Source organism: Oncorhynchus masou, chromosome 5 (assembly GCF_036934945.1).
Source record: "Oncorhynchus masou masou isolate Uvic2021 chromosome 5, UVic_Omas_1.1, whole genome shotgun sequence".
NCBI lineage: Eukaryota > Metazoa > Chordata > Actinopteri > Salmoniformes > Salmonidae > Oncorhynchus > Oncorhynchus masou.
In genome coordinates, this window is record NC_088216.1 from 40,198,622 (window position 1) to 40,220,179 (window position 21,558).

General features: G+C 41.9%; 1 protein-coding gene across 6 annotated transcripts in view; it reads right to left on the reverse strand.

Moving 5' to 3' along the window:
• The window catches only part of LOC135539573 (TOX high mobility group box family member 2-like), a 137,856-nt gene extending 118,864 nt beyond the window's left edge, over window positions 1-18,992 (reverse strand). For 2 of the 6 annotated variants that reach the window (XM_064965527.1, XM_064965521.1), the window contains exon 1: window positions 18,377-18,991. In XM_064965527.1, the coding sequence (XP_064821599.1) occupies window positions 18,377-18,481 (105 nt within the window). In that variant the 5' untranslated portion in view covers window positions 18,482-18,991. Of the gene's footprint in view, window positions 1-8,135; window positions 8,360-18,376 lie in introns of those variants that run through there. The other 4 variants (XM_064965523.1, XM_064965526.1, XM_064965525.1 and 1 more) reach the window with 4 other exon arrangements.
• Window positions 18,993-21,558: the final 2,566 nt, after the last annotated feature.

A 21,558-nucleotide genomic window follows, 5' to 3' on the forward strand; every position in this document is an offset into this window, starting at 1 on the left:
TGCCTGATGTATATCCCATGTACTCTCTGATGATGTAATCACTCAGTAACATAGAGGAGTCATATTTTCTCTGCCGACAACCCAGTGACTAACGTTAAAATATCACTGGAGGAGTATAAGTTGATTTGACAGGACATGTACAAAGAAAAGCTATTATTGCTGCATGCCGGGAGATTTGGATTGAATGGCTCGACTTGATCCATTTGCAGATATATTAGCTGATCCGAGGTGATTTTAACATGTTTCTTCTGAAAAACAAAAACACACTCTGTATCTCACACATTTGTGAAAAAGAATCTACGGGGGCCTCTCAGTTGCTTTTAATGCCATTATGAGGCCATTTACACGCCACAAAGTGCCTTGTATTGCAGGTGCTATTTTGGTCATGGCCTCGAAATGATAGAAACACTTGTAAAGAGGCTCTGGGATCAAAATAGCCACAAAATGGAAATATTTTTGACATATATCTGAAGCAATGTTTTTGTTCGCTTTAAGTTCAGATCAAATGAAGAAACGATGCCATTGTCCTTTCTAAAAACCCATACTCTATATCCCAACTGTCAATTTAAATATGTCTATCTTCATTCTGGAAGGGCTCCATCTTACACTTGCAGTTAATGAGTTTTGCATTGGTGTTAATGGCCTGCAGTATATTGCACTTGCTCGTGGTTTATACCGACCGTATAGTTGTACCTTTCGGACTGCACTATGCTCCCCTCTTGGCCATTGGTGTTCTTCTTAAGAACATGGTTGAGGGGCCTCCCGGGTGGCGCAGTGGTTAAGGGCGCTGTACTGCAGCACCAGCTGTGCCATCAGAGTCCCTGGGTTCGCGCCCAGGCTCCGTCGCAACCGGCCGCAACCAGGAGGTCCATGGGGCGACGCACAATTGGCCTAGCGTCATCCGGGTTAGGGAGGGCCTGGTCGGTAGGGATGTCCTTGTCTCATCGCGCACCAGCGACTCCTGTGGCAGGCTGGGCGCAGTGCGCGCTAACCAAGGTTGCCAGGTGCACGGTGTTTCCTCCGACACATTGGTGCAGCTGGCTTCCGGGTTGGATGTGCGCTGTGTTAAGAAGCAGTATGGCTGGTTGGGTTGTGTATCGGAGGACACATGACTTTCAACCTTTGTCTCTCCCGAGCCCGTACGGGAGTTGTAGCGATGAGACAAGATAGTAGCTAATACAACAATTGGATACCATGAAATTGGGGAGAAAAAGGAGTAAAAAAAAGAAAGAACATGTAGTCTTCTTGTTAAGCGAGGGCTATACTTTGAGCCATAGAGGCACCCTGTTATCATGAGTGACCAAGTTAGCTTTTTTTGTCATGCAGTTTATCTTTACATTACGTGGTTCAAGTTGCCATTTTGGTCCGTTTATTAGCATGCTGCATGAACTACTTTGTTAGCAGAGGGTGCTAACTGCAGTATGCTAGCACTGACAGCTAGAGTAACTGTATATGTCATGGCAAAAGAAAACGCTGAGAACTCCATTTACAGTTTATAACTCAACCACACATCAATAATAGAAAAAAATGCCCCAAAAAATAGATTACAGTAAATCCATGCTTCAAAAGTTGCATACCTCCTGAAATGTCAAAGGGGAGGCCGCGGAGGATAACTCATCTTGAAACTCATTGAAAGTGCACGATGCAGGCTGTATTACAAATATTCAACTGCCTTTTCCCTTAAGGTACAGTATTTTAACAGCGTAGTATTTGAAATGAGGAGAAAATAGTTGCGTGTTGGTGTGTGGCCAAACCCATTTAATGACATTCCAAATGCACACAAGCTCAGCTACATACCAACTAACCTATGCTGTACTTCTCTTCATGTCAATAACGCCCTTGACTTTTTGTGAGTAATTTAAATAATTCACTGACTCCCACAGTTATGCATAGCAGCAAAAAGTGAACAGGAGAAACGAACCAGTCGTCAATCGGAGTCCAATAGAATGTCCTGATGAGCTTCCTTTGAACTCAATTAAAATAATATTAAAGCGTCAAGGGCGGATTCAGTCATTTGGAGGCCCCAGGCCGAGGCCAGTCAATAAAGATGTATTACCTTTTAATGTGCCATGAACACAACCAGTCATGAGGTTTTCATCATCTGCTTGTCAAACAAATAATTTTAAAAAGTAGGTTACCTTCACATGTTCATCCAAAACAATTCCAGCATCCAAACAGTGCTCCGTGGCTGAAACGATCTCACCAGCGATAGCATTCGAGCGAGTGAAACAACTCCCATCTGTCTTAGAATACTGAACAACGATCGAAACGCAACATGTAAAGTGTTGGTCCCATGTTTCATGAGTTTGAAATAAAGGATCCCAGAAATGTTCCATATGCATAAAAAGCTTATTTCTCTCAAATGTTATGCACAAATTTGCTTACATCCCTATTAGTGAGCATTTTTCCTTTGCCAATATAATCCATCCACCAGACATGTGTGGCATATCAAGAAGCTGATTAAACAACATGATCATTACACAGGGTGCACCTTGTTGCAAAGATCTGTACACAATTCATGGAATCTGAAAATATCCCAGTTCTTCCATGGCCTGCATACTCACCAGGCATGTCACCCATTGAGCATGTTTGGGATGCTCTGGATCAACGTGTACGCCACCATATTCCAGTTCCCGCCAATATCCAGCAACTACGCAAAGCCATTGAAGAGGAGCGGGACATTCCACAGGCCACAATCAACAGCCTGATCAACTCTATGCGAAGGAGATGTGTCCTGCTGTATGAGGCAAATGGTGGTCACACCAGATACTGACTGGTTTTCTGATTCTGATTCACGCTCCAACCTGTTTTTAATGTACCTGTATGCCCAATCATGTGAAATCCATAGATTAGTGCCTCATGAATTTATTTAAATTGACTGATTTCCTCATACAAACTGTAACTCAGTAAAATCTTTGAAATTGTTGCATGTTGCATATTTGTGTTCAGTAGATAAGTAGCCCATGTATCTGATGCTGTATGGTCAAAAAGACTATGACATGCCATACCCTTTTTGACCAGACATCATCAGATACATAGGCTACACATGCTTGTCCTCTGCCTCGACGACGATGGCCGCATTGTTAGCAGCATCTGCCTTTTTTGTCAAAAATGTGGCCTAATTAACCTGGGCACAGTGACCAGGCAAAACCTCCCTCCCCATTTCCTCTGCAACTTTGAAGTTTCCTGACGATTTTGCTGATGCCAGACCAACATGCTGAAGCGAGACAGAATGAGAGCGATGAGCTAACAATCCCACGACAGTGGCTTGTTTGTCAGGGGGTTGGGGGGCCTAGAGGGGATAAATGATTTGGAAAATACTACAAGTATTCTAGTATGGTTTACTAGGATTTACATGCAACAATATATATACATTATAACCTAAGGTATATTTTTGCAACATGGCCTCACAATTTACGATATGGCGTGGCAAAACAAAATAACTCCATTTACAGTTTATAACTGAGCGTAGTATTTGAAATGAGGAGAAAATATTAGCGTGTTGGCGCGTGGCCAAACCCATTTAATGACATTCCAAATGCACACAAGCTCAGCTACATATCAACTAACCTATGCTGTACTTCTCTTCATGTCAATAACGTCCTTGACTTTTTTGTGAGCAATTTAAATAATTCACCCATTCCCACAGTTATGCATAACAGCAAAAAGTGAACAAGTCATCGATCGGAGTCCAATAGAGCAGTTTTAGCGAATTTGTAACTCCATTAGAATGTTCTGATTAAGCTTCCTTTGAACTCAATTAACATAGTATTAAAGTGTCGCACCGGGGAACAGACATTGCCTGCCAAAAACCCACCTGATTGGGAGACGCCGGTGTCAGTGAAAACCTGACAATATGTTACTGCTATTTCATTCGGTACAGTTTGTACAGAGTTGGGGGCCACATCCAAAAAAGCAAACATTTCAATTTACTCTCATCTTAGTCTTTGGGTTCTATCAGAGAAGATATCAGGTGGGGAGAAACTACAGCTTAAGGAGCCAGGAGGTCAAGTTTTTATACAGCCGAGCTGTGAAAGGAATTACTGTAATCACTCACACCACTCACACTGACCCCATTGACAAATACAAAACAACCTAAATTCACTCGTCAAAATACTCCTCTCAGTGCTTCATCTGCCAGTGCATTTATCATTTCCATCATTGCTGAGCCACATAGTGGGATAAGAGTTCCGATTGATCTGATCTCCCTGATGAAACATCAAAGGAATGTTTAAATGAGCTTCCTTGCAAAGCGTTAATAATCCCTCCGACTATTCTTAACTGCTAAATCAAACTGTAACCTCAGATTCCCTCCCTTCTACAAATAGGCAATTATGGCATCGCAGGGCATTTAACATTCACAGGCAGTTGAGCGGACGGCTATGCGCAGCTCAACATCGGGTCCTAAGGCAATTGAAGTATCCGGCATAATATCGGTGACCCTCGAGCCGTTTTCACACCGACTCGTATTTGAACGGGGTGTAATTATTTCCTGCGAGCAACGGGGTGCAAAGAAAACAAGACACTGAATTGACTTAGCCAATCTTCGTAATTGATTCTGGGTAAAGTCCTGAGGAAAAGTAGGCTTACTAATAGCAAAAGGAGCCGCTTTTACTAACCATCTAGATTCTAGATGACACAACAAAGATGCCTTTAAATAAGCACATTTACATAGTGTTTCGGGAGGGCAAAATCCCAGTTCTGACGGCCAACTTTTAGTGCCTGCATTATGAACAGCTACCCACACGCATATACAATCTGTCGGAGTGCAATTCTCAGAAAGCAGAGCCAAATGACAATGCCTTTGTTTAAAAGATTAAGTGAAACTGGCGACGAGAAAGCAATGCCCGTTTGCATTTTGAACACACTCCCATCTCGGCTACACCGACACATCACATTCCAATCAGCAATAGTAGGGGACAAAAAGCAGAAGCAGGAGCAACATCAACTCAATATATAGCATTTCCGGGAGAGACAAAATAATGAAGACAGCAACATTTCAACAAACCAAAATATGCAAATTATGCCTTAACCTAAGCATGTCTGAAGGAACAGTAGCCGTGTGAGTGATACACAGGCAGGAAAACCATACACTAGACATGGAGACGTGGCAGAGGACCAAACCGATGTGGCCCCTAGCTTATTGAGCAGTCTTAAGTCACAGCATGGGAAACACAGAGAGCCCCGACACAGTGACATTAGCAATACATCTCATTGTTCCTTATTGATTTAAAAACAAATCTGTAGCAATTGAAACGTGAGATAGAGATCACAAGACCTATGGCATAAATATAATGCCTGACTACTACTAGAAGGCTTACAGAACTCTGAGAAGCATTTATAATCTTTATGACAACGGACTGTACTATTGATTATAGTTTAAACAGAACTATCCTTTATCAGAAAAGCTTCATTCAGCATATATATATATATATATATATATATATATATATATATATATGCTCTGAGACAGCATTGTGTTGGAGCAAATCTGGGGAAGGGTACCAAAACATTTCTGCAGCATTGAAGGTCCCTCAAAACACGGTGGCCTCCATCATTCTTAAATGGAAAAAAAGTTTGGAACCACCAAGACACTTCCTAGAGCTGGCCGCCCGCCCAAACTGAGCAATATGAGGAGAAGGGCCTTGGTCAGAGAGGTGACCAAGAACCCGATGGTCAATTTAGCAGAGCTCTAGAGTTCCTCTGTGGAGATGGGAGAACCTTCCAGAAGGAAAACCAACTCTGCAGCACTCCACCAATCAGGTCTTTATGGTAGAGAGGCCAGACGGAAGACACTCCTCAGGAAAAGGAACATGACAGCCCACCTGGAGTTTGCCAAAAGGCACCTAAAGGACTCTCAGACTTTGAGAAACAAGATTCTCTGGTCTGATTAAACCAAGATTGAACTCTTTGGCCTGAATGCGTCTGGAGGAAACCTTGCACCCTCCCTATGGTGAAGCATGGTGGTGGCAGCATCATGTTGTGGAGATGTTTTTCAGCGGCAGGGACTGGGAGACTAGTTTGGATCAAGGGAAAACTTAACAGAGCAAAGTACAGAGAGATCCTTGATAAAAGCCTGCTCCAGAGGGCTTATGACCTCAGACTGGGTCGAAGGTTCACCTTCCAACAGGACAACGGCCCTAAGCACATATCGAAGACAACGCAGGAGTGGCTTCGGGACAAGTCTTTGAATGTCCTTGAGCAGTCCAGCCAGAGCCCGAATTTGAACCTGATCGAACATCTCTGGAGAGACCTGACAATTGCTGTGCTGCAACGCTCCCCATCCAACCTGCAACATCTTGAGAGGATCTGCAGAGACGAATGGGAGAAACCTCCCAAATACAGGTGTGCCAAGCTTGTAGCGTCATACCCAATAATACTCGAGGCTGTAATCGCTGCCAAAGTTACTTCAAAGTCCTGAGTAAAGGGTCTGAATACTTCTGTAAATGTGTTATTTCAGTTTTTATTTTTAATATATGTGCAAAAATGTAGATCGTCATTATGGGGTATTGTGTGTAGATTGAAGAGGGGAAAAACAATTTCATAGATTTTAGAATAAGGCTGTAATGTAACAAAATGTGGAAAAAGGTGTCTGAATACTGAGGTGTGGCCAATGGCCGTGCAAGGAGGGGGTGGGACGGGGAGAAGGGGGTAGGATTCTGGAAGGGTCCGTGTGTGTACTCAGCCAGGCCCAAAGGCACTTAGTAAAGCCCGGCCCCAAGCCAGCCATCTCCACTGTGTGTTTGCACAGGACATGCCACAGGAAGCTAAGACAACTGTTCGTGTTTGCCCAGCCTCGCCGACCCACTCTTAATACACCCGACAGCTGCATTTTTTCCACTCCGCCGACAGTTTGTTTATCGCTTTTCTACACATTTATCCTATGGAATCTGGGATCACTGGAATCGCTTGGACTTTCCAAGAAAATGCACATTGATATTGGAAGAAGTGTGGTAAGTGTGGTAAGATGTGTGTGGTAAGACATTAAAAAGAGCACAAACTGCGGCCTCCACTTGCAAAGACAGGTATACAGTAACATAATGAAAATGTTTGGAGAGAAATCTGGTCAGTATCAGCTGTTGCTTGTAGCCTACCTGCTAATAAAATCTTACCACAGAGGAGACGGGTCTGGGTCTTATAAGAGCAGATAACACTTGTCGAGTTTGCGGCAAATTCTTGCCTCATCGTTTGGCCCTGGAATTGGGTTGTGTCCCAAATGGCACTCTATTTCCTATATAGTGCATTACTTTTGACCAGAGCCCATAGTACACTATATTGGAAATAGGTTGCAATTTGGGATGCAGACTTTGTCGGAGGCCTCACTTTCTTATCACCAGACTGAACTAATAACTATTTTAGCTCCGTCACTCTGAAACGTCCCGATAATCACCAGAGATACAGTATCAGCCACGTCCAGACCATGTCAAACTTTCCACACTATGACCTGTCAAGTCATAGTGTGTTTTCCCCCCCTTCTTCCCTCTCTTTCAATGTTTCATTTCCTGCCTGTAGCAAGCAATCACCAACCACCAACCACCAGCCATTCAACCTTTCAGAAAATGCAACTATGAGACTATAGGCGAGACACAGTATTCTTCCTGTCCTAGAACATTATGCGAAATAGGTTGGAATCCGGAGGTGTACGCTGAGTGGTGTGCTGGAGTGTTGACAAGCACTGTCTGGCACGTATGATATACTAATGTGTTCCTTTTGTTAATTGGGCTGTGTCTTGAATAAAGCGTGCTAATTGCATTCTAGGACAGGTGAGAAATCCGAGGCAGTGTCAATGAAATAGGTCAACACCTCACACACACAGTATATGCTTTCACTGTTATGTTACTCCGGGCTATATTTGGATTGTTGTTGAAAAAACAACTTAAGTAAAGATATCATCATGTTTCTTATGAATGTTGCATGGACGTTACATTTGCCCGAGCAAACATTTTGCCAAAAAACTGAGAGCGATTTCAAACCTTGTTAGAGAAAGGTTTGTGTTCTCGAATGGTAGCTAGGTGTGCTAACAGCAAAGGGCTGAACCTGTGAATGTCTCTTGCAGTGAAACACGGTCAGGGTTTTCCCCCTTCTCAATTCAAGTGAGTGAGGAAACAGTCAAGTCGCACAGAACAGATTCTCACCTCTTATTCACTCACTTTTTTCTCTCTTCTTTTTAGTCAGATCCATCAATCAGCATTTCATGCAGTTTGGGTTTGAACTAGAGGTCTTCACAGGTCCAAAACATTGGACCCGTTCCAAAATGGAATTGGGGCTTTCCCACCTGGATCTGATATGAATAAATGTTTGTTTTAAATATAGAGGCCCGTTCCGAACAGACCCGAGGACAACTAGACCTGATCCTTATAGACCTGGTTTATTAACCGGAGCAGCTGATAAAGCATGAAAGGAGGGAGAGGGGTACCGCTCTAGCAGGCGTGGGAGGGGCTGTACTGTGAGCGAGTGACATGGGGAGCAGGAAGGAGAGAGGGAGAGACAGCAACCAACCAAGCCGACTCACGCTATAAGTAGACTAATATCTGCCATAACTAGGTTATTTATCATCCAATATGATTGCATAGTACCTGTCTTGGACTGCAACAAACCAGGAGAAGCTAGTTAGCTAGCTATGCTAACTGATTCTGCAGTGCAAGCGCTCTCTCATCCTACAGTTACAAATAACAGAATATAAAGTAGCAGCCTGCCTACCTGATGGCTCTTGGTTGTTGTAGCCTATCCTTCTCCGACAGGAGGCTTATCCCCCTCTGCAAGTTCGTACATTTAGCATTTTTCATACACCTGAGACAGCTTTTTCCTGCAATCTAGAGCCATAATAATTCTGCCTGCCTAATTCTGTCAATTTTAGTAAGCATATTAAGCATACCTCTTTACCTGTTGAATTGGCTTCTTTTTTGTTTAGCACTGTTTGGCAGAAAACCATTTCATGTTTGAAGGTAGAACTCCGCCTACCCGGCAGACCTAGAGCAAATCAAGTGCACATATAAGCCTACTGCTGACGAATCAGATAGCTCTGATCACTGTGCATGCACCGGTTTTAATATAGAGGAATATTTAACTTTCTCTGGTCATAGGAGTAACAAAATGAATTGGCGCATGAGGCAGAAATAATGCAGTGCGACTTAAATTTCACCATCAGCTGGAAGACTGTGTCTCCTTTTCTCAGTAGAGACAACATACCTCTTGACTTATTTTGTTGTGTTGTGTTTGTTGTGTTCTCACCCATCTACACACAATAATACCACATAATAACAAAGTGAAAACATGTTTTTGGAAATTTTTGCAACATTTCAGGAAATGAAATACAGAAATATCTAATTTACATATGTATTCACAAACCCCTGAGTCAATAATTTGTATAATAACCTTTGGCAGCGATTACAGCTGTGAGTATTTCTGGGTAAGTCTCTAAGAGCTTTCCAGACCTGGATAGTCCAACATTTGCATATTATTATTTTCAAAAACTGAACCAGGTTTTCTTCTTGGATTTTGCCTGTGCTTAGCTACATTCTGTTTTTTTTTTTTACCGATTACAAGCATACCGATAACATGATGCAGCCACCACTAGTCTTTAAAATATGGAGAGTGCTCATCAGTAATGTGTTGTATTGGATTTGCCCCAAACATAACACGTTGTATTCAGGACAAAAAGTGAATTGCTTTGCCACATTTTTTGCAGTATTACTTTAGTGCCTTGTTGCAAACAGGATGCATGTTTTGGAATATTTTTATTTTGTACAGGCTTCCTTCGTTTCACTCTGTAAGTTAGGTTCGTATTGTGGAGTTACTACTATGTTGTTGATCCATCCTCATTTTTATCCTACTGTATCACAGCCATTACAGTAATGGTTAATAAAGTCACCATTGGCTTCATGGTGAAATCCCTGAGAGGTTTCCTTCCTCTTCGGCAACTGAGTTAGGAAATATGCCTGTATCTTTGTAGTGACTGGGTGTATTGATACACCATCCAAAGTGTAATTAATAACTTCACCATGTTCAAAGGTATATTCAATGTCCTTTTTTTACCCATCTACCAATATGTGACCTTCTTTGCAAGGCATTGGAAAACCTCCCTGGTCTTTGTGGTTGAATCTGTGTTTAAAATGTACTGCTTGACTGAGGGACCTTACGGATAATTGTATATGTGGGGTACAGAGATGAGGTAGTCATTCAAAAATCATGTTAAACACTATTATTGTAATCAGAGTTAGTCCATGCAATTTATTATGTGGCTTTTTTAGGCAAATGTTTACTCCTGAACTTATTTAAGCTTGCCATAACATAGAGGTTAAATAATTACTCACTCAAGATATTTCAGCTTTTCATTTTTAATTAATAATGTTTTTTTTTTGCAACAACCTAATCCCATTTTGACATTATGAGATATTGTGTGTAGGCCAGTGACAAAATATAAATTTAATTATTTTTAAATTCAACAAAATGTGGAAAAAGTCAAGGAGCTGGAAACTTTCTGAAGGGATTGTAAAACATTTAAATACAATTTTCAAAATGGTCTGAGAAGAACAACATTGGCAGGGCAATTCAAGTATAGCCAGTAAGCAGTCATAATCTATTGGGCCTATCGCCTACTGCACAAATCTCATTGCTACAAAACTGTTTTAAATTGGTTAATGATGTATAGGCTTACATTTTTTTTAAATCCTGAGTGGTAGATCTCGGCTTGCATTTTCACTCAGAAAGTGATCTTGACTCAGAAAACGTTGGTGACCACTGGTCTAGGGGGTTTAGGCAATGACTCAAAGGTAAAAGAAGAGGTGCGAGGAGTGCAGTCCAAACAAAGAGGTTTTTATTTAAGAATAGGCTAATTAAATCCTTTTGTCACTTTCACAATGTTGGAATAATACAATTTTCAACTACTTAAGGGTCCTGTGTGGCTCAGTCGGTAGAGCATGGCGCTTGCAACGCCAAGCGTCGTGGGTTCGATTCCCGCTGGGGCCACCCATATGTAAAAGTAGTGGCCCCAGCCGACTTGTAAGTCGCTTTGGACAAAAGCGTCTGCTAAATGGGATATATTATTATATTACATTGGCTCGAATCTAGTCTGTGGATTTAGATTTCGAGAAAATTAACAACTAAGGAAGAATTTTTCACCTGGCTCATTGACTTCTTAAACCCAAAACCTCGGCCTGGTCTGTTTGCTCTGTTTCACAAGTGTTCCCGAAAGTCTTGCAATCTTGCGCCTCTGGGTTTAGAAACTCTGTGCTGCAGTGTTGGCTGTGCCCTTGGTGGCATTACGAGGGACTGCAGCGTTGGCGGTGCCCCTGGTGGCACGGCGGTGACCAGCAGTGTTGGCGGTGCCCTGGCGGCATGGCGGGGGACACGGAAGCAGTGGTTGTGGTGCGGAGTTGCACTGCGGCAGCAGAGTTGGCTAAGCTTGGCCCTGCTGACTAAGCTTGGCCCTGATGACTAAGCTTGGCCCTGATGACTAGGCTTGGCCCTTCTGACTAAGCTTGGCCCTGCTGCCAAGGCTTGGCCCTGCTGACTAAGCTTGGCCCTTCTGACTAAGCTTGGCCCTGCTGACTAAGCTTGGCCCTTCTGACTAAGCTTGGCCCTGCTGACTAAGCTTGGCCCTGCTGGCTAGGCTTGGCCCTGCTGGCTAGGCTTGGTCCTCCTGACTAAGCTTGGCCCTTCTGACTAAGCTTGGCCCTGCTGACTAAGCTTGGCCTTGCTGACTAAGCTTGGCCCTGCTAGCTAGGCTTGGACCTTCTGCGCCACAGATGCACATTGATTCCTAAAGAACTTTTATGCCTTAGGAGTTTAGTACAACTGCCACACTGGTATTGTATCATAACCCTAAATATGCTTATCTGCATCTCCGCTAAAATCTGGGTAAAGGATTGAAAGGAATGTGAGTCCTATTCAGTAATTGCTTGCTTTTCTAAAGTATAGCAACCTTGCCAGCAGGCATGCCGGCTAAGATAGTTAGACAAGCTACTCTAACTTGATTGGTAGCCTGAAATGGCTTGGTTGCTAGTTATGAGGTTGGGAGATTGGGAGATTAGCTAGCTGTCTAGCTAAAGCCAACTTCATACAATTGCTAGGTGGCTAGTATTACTGAGGAACAACAAAACATGTTTGTTTATTTATTAATCAGAAGAAATCAATAGGCTAAATAGCTTGATCAAATTAATTTACAAACATACCTCCTGCCCATCACCGACAGCTAAAATCAAATCAACCTCGACACTCTCTCTCCTTCTCCACCGACGATACTGTCTGCATGCACTAAAGTGTCTAGCATCCTGCCTAGCATATCTTTGCTCCATGGTGCACCTTGGAAGGAACCTCCCCCCCAAAATGAGAGTTAATATGACTTTGCGAGGGGCAAGCATACAGGGGGGGTCCAACACAAATCACCATGTAGAGCTTTAATTTCTTCTGTCTTTACAGAATGTGACTATGATTCACTTACTGTGCAGCAGAGCTGTGATGATTATGCATGCAAATGATTTAAATGATCTATGCAAATGTGTCTTAATGCGTTACATCTTGAATTGTAATTAATCCCGATTAATGAATAGTACACTTTATGTACATATAAAGTGGCTAAAGCTATTGATATAACGAGAGTATTGTGTAGCAATCACAGTATACAATACTCTGATATGTTTCACCCAATTACCAAAAGCAAACGGGTATGAATCTAATTTGGATGCAGGTGATAAACTAAAACGATTCTACCTATTTTGAGACATTCATTACATTAAACTTTGCAAACTGCCAATGCTTCAAATAGTGATGCCATGACACTAATGCTTCTAGTCAGGGCTAAAGCATGGAGAGCAGTGGGATTGCAGGCTGCATCACCGTAGGCCTTGGCATTGTGTCTGTGTGGCTCTTTCTTCGGCAGGTTAAACTGGAGTCCAGGCTCAATCCCTTAGGACCCGATTCTTATTGACTGCAGGCATTACTGGATCCCTTTCCTATTGTTTATAGAGCCAGCAAACCTCCACAGTAAATGGCCTAGTCACAGTCACAGCCACTGTCTGTGACTAGTAATATGACAGGTAGGCCTATATGAAAGCAGGACAGCTATCAATTAGGTTAACACTGGCACAGCATCGAAATAAAGGCAGGTTTGTTCTTTTTAGATGTCTTCTTTTTCTGCCTGTTCAAATGATGTGAAAGATATGAGAAGCACGTTGACGTAACCATTTCTCCTCCGTAACTGCTACTTTTCTCTCGTCCAAAAATACGATTGACTCGCTTAAAATGCATTACATTAAAAAAAAGAAAAAAAGATGAAACTGATCGCAGTTCCCCGTTGCTCCTTGTCGCTATTTGTTGTCGTGTTTTGAATAAATAAGTCATACCACAACGACGAGGGGAGGCTGGCTAGAAATCATTTTCCGAGGTAATGGTGTAGGCACTGTGTGGAAGGCAATTTCAGCTCAGCTTCCCCAGAGAATGGCTCTGTACTTATCATTAACTCAGAGATATAATCTGCTCCAGGCTACCTGATTTCCCCCCCCCCCCCCATAACCTTTTGACATTGCCACTGCCGGCAACGTAAATAAAGAGATGCTCGGGCACATTGGAGGAACGCCTGATTAATATCAGGAAGCGGTGACAACCATTCAACTAGTACAGAACATGAACGAACCGAATATAGTACATCCAGCGAATGTAGCCTACTGTACGAACTACCCCCAAATGTATGTGTACTTTTTTCATTTTACAATATTTTAGTTTGAGGTGGTTTTGGTTGATTTTGATGTACGGTGGCCTGTTGGAGTACTACCAGTGTCAGTGGAGCTACAGAATGATTTTTGTGTGTGCTCTTCTGCCTGGCATTCCTTCAGTTACAGTATGCATGGGTTAATGCTTTTCCAGGGAGAATAGTAGTTCTTGCTCGGATTCGCCAGTCAGCAAAATGTATGAATGAGCGGTAAAACACCCAAGGCCGCTTACTTCCACTTAATTCACTTCTTTTCTGTGTACAGAAGTTGGTAATGCTAGAATAACAATTAATTTTCTATTTCCATTAAGGTCACGTTACAAGAGAAGGGGAAGAAATAAAACATTCTGTAAGATTAAACATGAGAAAGACCACCCCCCACTGTGGTCATATTTTGGACTATTCCATCAACAATTGTATTATGTAGATATGGGTGAAATTGGAATGTCCCAAACGATAATAGGGGTTATGTATAGTTTTGTATCTGCCATATTTGTAAAAAGTAGTTAAACGATACTCAAATAGCATTGAGTACCTTGTGGTGGCTAATTGGGATTGAGGAAGTCGGCCTTAATCAGGACAGTTCTTACTGTGTGGACTTCAGAGTGTACATTATATATGGTGTATGGAGGAAACACTGGAAATATTGTACACCTGAGGCTTACTCCCATTAAATCATATGCTCCATAGATCTTGCCTCGAGGCATAACACCAATTAGAAATGCATGACACACACACACACACCATCAGAGAGTTGTACGACTAACAGAGCCACAATACCTTTGTCCGTATACTTTTGTACACACTGTACTTACGTAGTGCAAATATGTACAGTACACTACATCGCCGCCACTGAATTTCCAATCCAACCCATCTAATTATATATCCGAGTCCCCTTTCTGACACATTGATGTTGGAGGAGGATCTGGGGAAAATTGGAGCAGCTAGCTAGATACAGTAATCTATCCGACTTCATTTCACAGAAGTGAGTCTGCCTCGGGGTATGCACAAGTCATAATACATTTGACAAATAGTCTCTCAACGAAACATGCATTTGTGAAGAAGTAGTGTCCCTTTAGCGCTGGTATGCGCCAAGTGTATGGAGCTACACTGAACAAACAATACACCCACTCATGGAGAAGAGAGAGAGAGGTGGAGAGATACAGAGAGGCTTCAAAAAGATTAGGAGAGAATCTGGGGCTAAAAGTGAGGATGACTCACGGCGAAGTGCAGTGACAATGTGTGCATCCCAAATGGCACCATATTCCCTATATAGTGAGTGCACTACTTTTGACCAGAGCCTTATGGGGGACCCTATAGGCCTTAGTCAAAAGTAGTGTACTATATAGGGAATAGGGTACAATCTGAGACGCTACCAATGCAAGACAATGCAACTTGGAGAGATTTGAAAAGGCATAGGCCCAGAGAGTTGTTGGGAATACATATTGATGGGAATACATATAGTCGCATTTAGTCGCAAGTATCTCCAATCTTTTTGACTCTACACTGCTATGTTGTAGATTTGGTTCTCTTTTACTTCAGATGAATGCATTCAGTTGTACAACTGACTAGGTATCCCCCTTTCCCTTTTAAAACGTGCAATATACTATTGTTATTGTCTGGTTTCAAGAGGATGCTTGGGTTGTTCTAGATTGAGATCAGGATAGGGTCTAACAAGTTACTAGATAAGGCCTTTACTGTAGGTCTACTTAATAGATTCATTGGTCCACAAAAAACATACATGCATCTGTGCTGTTTCGAAATGGCATCATTGAATGCACCTCAAACTCAAATATTTGGGATGTTGGCCTAATCCTGGACGAAAAAGCATTTTCAGTGGAGATTCCCATTGAGCTTGCTAGTGTCCAGGAAACCGCCCCATTATGTATTTGTGGAGGAGACGATGTGCCCCCCCATCAGAGCCCTTGATATGGCTTGTCGATCCAGATCCATGAAATGCACCAATCACAAACCCAAACATCCAGTTTCAGTTTACACATTTTACAAATCCTTTAAATTCCTGACATTATTAACCCTATTTTGGATTTGTTGGTGTTTATGACCTGTACGTGTATCTGTACATTGCTGCCATTTTACCTGAGGCCTGGTTTATAGTAAACCAGTAGGAATGCAGACACCTCACTTTAGCACGTTAGCATGTTAGCTAGCACAGGAAGTAGCCTACAAGCTGTTTATACAGGATGGCCTGGTTTCCATAGCCACTTCCGGTTCAGCTGCAACACTGTAAGACATTGTATCAGTCATCGTTAGGAGGGTCAATTCTATACAATTACTAAAATGCCTGTGATAACTCACTCCCATATGGTAGTCTCATAGACAGCACACATCTACAGTTTCATAAGTGTTAAAAGATTGATCCAAATGTGAACTGTCATAAAAAATATATATATATATATATTCGTTTTGCCACTTAAGGTGCACTGTGACAGTGCACAGATAGTGTGTCACAATGTACAGTGTGGACACACGTCAATTTAGTAATGGGAAGGCTTTATGATGCTCTCCATGGAACCTAACCCCATCTCCTATTACCCAACATAGCAAAATTAGTGCAAACAAGAATTCATTGAATCATGGGGCCCAAATCATAGAAAGGCAATCCACATTTGATCTTAAAGGACTACAAGTGTGTGGCAGTGCAAAGGGATGAAAAAACAACATTATATTGCTAAGAAGAATAGCTATCATGTACAGCCTTATGCGAGGCAAACACAATTCATTCATATCATCCTCTATCTGGGAGCACATAGCTTTGTATCGGCTGACAAAATGTTTACATAACTTTTACATTGACCACAGCATTGACAGGCAGCCAAATTCGATCAACTGTCAACTGGTGCGGGACATAATGGATAGCAAAATCCAGATGCCTCTGAGCCATCACTGGCTTCAACATCAACAAAACTTTATCGTGGCGTTGTTTATATAAAGAAGACTTGTGCTATAAGTTGCTTCAATATCAAACATGATATAACATCGGTAGCCTATAAATGGAGAGCATTGGGCCAAACGGAAAATTAACAAAGCAACTATTTTAATGCTTTATGCATATATTTTTTACGTTTTGAGATCTTATAATGCTTTCTGTTTGACTGGGGAAATCTGATAATAACAGAGCTCATAGACAAACTGGACCAGTATTGCGAAACAATATCATTGCCACTGCTGTCTACATAAGCTTCATGCTTTTTTAAATTCAAAATATGGCGAGCTACTTCTGGTGCCATTATTGTAAAATCTAATTACAAAATTAAGGCATTTAGAAACATATACTCAATCGTATTTTATAACTGGTAGTTCTTTCGGTGAGCAAAACACTGTCCTATCGGCTATAGTACGACGCTAGAAATTCTCAGGCTGGCATAACTGTTTGCAAAGGGAACATATAAGGAAGCGGACGTAAGTAATGTACACACAATCAATTCGAATCTAGACTAAAAACAAGAGGAAGAATGTTTGGAATACGTTCAAGATGTTGTGGGGGAAAATGTGCCTATGTGAGCTCGATGTGGTATAGGCGAAAGCGTAATATGGAACATATGGATAGACGCAAACGCACACATGGCGAACCAATCATGCATTTTACAATGTGGGATAAAAATAATGTCTCATAAATGTTTGGCTTCAATTGCTTTGTTCGTTTTTTAGCTTTCCTCCACCCAGTAACTGTTGAGAGAAACTTTGCCAGCAGGTGCAGTTTTTATCCCAAGGGCAATAAACTCATTAGGAAGAGTTCCCATTTCTGCTTCAATCAAATATGATTACTTGTCATGGATATTATGCATCCATGTACATATAGCCTATGAATATGTGAGATAAAGGATAAATAGATGCGAAAAGGATAATAGTAGGCAAAGCGATCACATATTGCGTTACCAGTAGCCTACCATTGGCTATAAGACATATGCATATAGGCTAGTCTACCCTAAACATAGTGAATTCCCATTGTGTATCATGATGGTTATTCGGATTATTTCTTATTATGTGTAAATGTGTTATGCAGAGTGGCTTTGGTATGAATTAGTCATTGTTACTTTTACCATGTGGAGAATGCAGTTATTACCTATTGTGTAAAAAAGGTCATGAAATAAAATAATGTTCTTCCGCAGGGAAAAACTTAGGCGTAATTTTGCATGAATTATGAGCCGTTGAAAGTAAACCCTGAAAACTGTGAGCAATTACGTCCGTATTCAAATACAATTTAGCTATTCGTTTGCGCTGGATAGGATAGGCACCGTACGCACCGCATTTCTGCATGGGACTTTACAGCACCGCGCCTTTACCTACAATTTATATATACAGTGAAAGGTTTCGCAACTTGCTCATAGCAATACACCTTTTGAGGTAACATATCCGATGATGTCAACTTCCAAAGAGTTACTGCGGAGCAGTAGGCTACAAAGACGCAGGAAAGTTTCAGGAAATGCATTAGTCTCAATTATGAAATGTTCTTTGAAGGCTGTATGCAATGCATATCATGATACTATATTTCAGATGAAGTCACATTTGTCAATATGCATGGTTGATAAATGCAGTATAGCCGCATGCAACACATTTTGCGCAACTGAAAAAAAAGCAACTGAAAAAAAAGATGCAACATCCAATCTAAATGTATCGCCTTACAAATGAGTATTTAAAAGTAATTACCTTGTTGCAGTGATAATAGTCCAAAGAGGTCAGGCAACTTGAATCAGTTGGTAATGTACATGGGCCCACGCTTGAAGGGGGTGCTGGATAAAATCTCACGTCCATCGCAGGGTCCGCAAGACTGACGGCATGAAAGCAGCGCCAATGCCTGTGACTCTCTTTCTCTATATATCTATATATCTCTCTCTCTCTCTCCCTATTTCTCTCTCTCTCTCGCTCTCTCTACTGTTCTACCAAACAAAAAGAAACAGAAGGCTTGAAAGAAAAAGGGGTTGATTCTCTCAAAACACTCTCTCCTCACATCCGCTGGTGCTCTCACTTCAACGCTATCAAGCTTCTGCAATGATGCTCTATCGATACATACATATATTTGTGTTCGCAGCAGGAAAAATACTCTCAAAGTTCACTTTGCGGAAAAAACGTAGATGTTTCAGCAACTAAACATGAACCAACGTTGACTGAAATTGTTTGCAGCAACTCAGCATCAACGTTGCATGCAAAAGATATAGCCCAAATAGTTCTATGTTCTCCCAAAAACGTTCGGCTGTTTCTATTTTCCAGTCGCGCGCTCACTCCCTGTCTGCTTTGTCATGTAGGAGTGTTTATCCATGTGTTCACTTCGAGTTATAGTTCGACTACTTCTTTCCATACCGAATGCCATGCGACCTCTACCGATAACAGAGGGAATAGGGGGAGAAAAAGAGAAAGAGCGAGATGAAGGGGGAGGGGAGATACAGTATCAGGCTGATTGACAACCGATCCAGTTCCACTGCGGTTTGGAGAAATCAGAGTTTATGGAGATGCTGTAGCTATGAAGACATAGCCAGACGATTCGGATAGCCTACCCAACGGCCAAATTATAGGGCTCTCTATAGGCTAAGTTACTGTTATAGATATTGACCCCAACCTCCTTTTTACTTTACTTTTAAGACTAGTAATACGCTAAATGGTAATAGGGACAAGTGCAGGTATTTTTGCAACAACAACAAAACGGGATGGACATTTCTTAACACGCTCATGGGCCGCTTCTGCGTCGCTTCTCTGGCTTTAAATTGCTTTATTGCCAGGCCGTTTTTTGTTCATCCTGTAGCTTTCCATGGACCATGGGTAACTACTGCTGAAGTGTAGAGATTCTGTGTATTATAGTTTGTTTGTCAATGTCCAATTGCCAGAACTACAAACATGTTTCTCAGTTAACTCAGTACTATATATCATTGGCTGTGTTTACACCTATGTATCAATGGATGTGTTTACACAGGCAGCCCAAATCTGATGTTTTGTACAAAATACCAATTAGTGGAAAAGATCAGACACTGTATATCTACATTGTAGCTTACCTTCCCTTTGTGGAGTCAAGAGTCTACTCTTGATACAGAAAATTAGGACCATTGTAAATTTGGTGTTCTATATCTACGTATTTAGTGTGGCAATACAAATGTAGCAACACTTAGATTCAGCAAGATAAAGGTACATATTTCAGTAGCTTCATTATGTCACTCAAAACATGATGCTGTGTTAAGTGTTGGATTAGGGGAGACGAATCTGGTTTATCTGGGGACCTGTCGTGTTTTTTTCCATTCTTCACTGTCCTTCTTTGACGAACCAGTGTGCACATATTTGGGTCACAGTGAATTTAAGCACCGAATGAGCACTAAATGCAGTTGATCGTGATGGATATAGTTTAGGTTTGACACAGAAGAGAAATCATATGTGATGGTGTCTAACATTTAGAGCAAGACAGGTTGACTGTGAACTGATTAACACTGACAACTTTCTAACTGCAACAAGGCCCGACGTAACATGGTACTTTACTCAATAGAACGTTTTCTGGACACAATTGTTTCGCACATCAATATTCTGGTTTCTGCCAAATTGTGATAGATATCTTTGATGAAGAGTCAATCAGTAGTAAACTCAGCAAAAAAAAGAAATGTCCTCTCGCTGTCAACTGCGTTTCTTTTCAGCAAACTTACATTTACATTACATTTAAGTCATTTGGCAGACGCTCTTATCCAGAGCGACTTACAAATTGGTGAATTCACCTTATGACATCCAGTGGAACAGCCACTTGCATGTGTAGATATTTGTATGAACATAACAAGATTCAACAACTGAGACATAAACTGAACAGGTTCCACAGACATGTGGCTAATAGAAATTTAATAATGTGTCCCTGAACAAAGGGGGGGGGTCAAAATCAAAAGTAACAGTCAGTATCTGGTGTGGCCACCAGCTGCATTAAGGATTGCAATGCATTTCCCCGTCATGGACTGCACCAGGTTTGCCTGGTCCTGCTGTGAGATGTTACCCCACTCTTCCACTAAGGCACCTGCAAGTTCCCAGACATTTCTGGGGTGAATGGCCCTAGCCCTCACCCTACGATCCAACAGGTCCCAAACGTGCTTAATCCGACCATCACCCCTGCTGAGACAAAACCGCGACTCGTCAGTGAAGAGCACTTTTTGCCAGTCCTGTCAGGTCCAGCGATGGTGAGTTTGTACCCATAGGCAACGTTGTTGCCGGTGATGTCTGGTGAGGACCTGCCTTACAACAGGCCTACAAGGCCTCAGTCCAGCCTCTCTCAGCCTATTGTGGACAGTCTGAGCACTGATGGATTGATTATGCATTCCTGGTGTAACTCGGGCAGTTGTTGTTGCCATCCTGTACCTGTCCCGCAGGTGTGATGTTCGGATGTACCGATCCTGTGCAGGTGCTGTTACAGGTGGTCTGACATTGCGAGGACGATCAGCTGTCCGTCCTGTCTCCCTGTAGCGCTGTCTTAGACGTCTCACAGTATGGACATTACAATTTATTGCCCTGGCCACATTTGCAGTCCTCAGGCCTTCTTGCTGTATTTTGGTGTTTTTCAGAGTCAGTAGAAAGGTCTCTTTAGTGTTCTAAGTTTTCATAACTGTGACCTTAATTTCCAACCGTCTGTAAGCTTTTAGTGTCTTAGATGACCGTTCCACAGGTGCATGTTCATGAATTGTTTATGGTTCATTGAACAAGCATGGGAAACGGTGTTTAAACCCTCGACAATGAAGATCTGTGAACATTTTTGGATTTTTACGTATTATCTTTGAAAGACAGTGTCCTGAAAAAGGGATGTTTCTTTTTTTGCTGAGTTTATATGTATTTTATTTGAAGAGTCTACTTGCAAAAACTGTGATATGTGGGAAGTC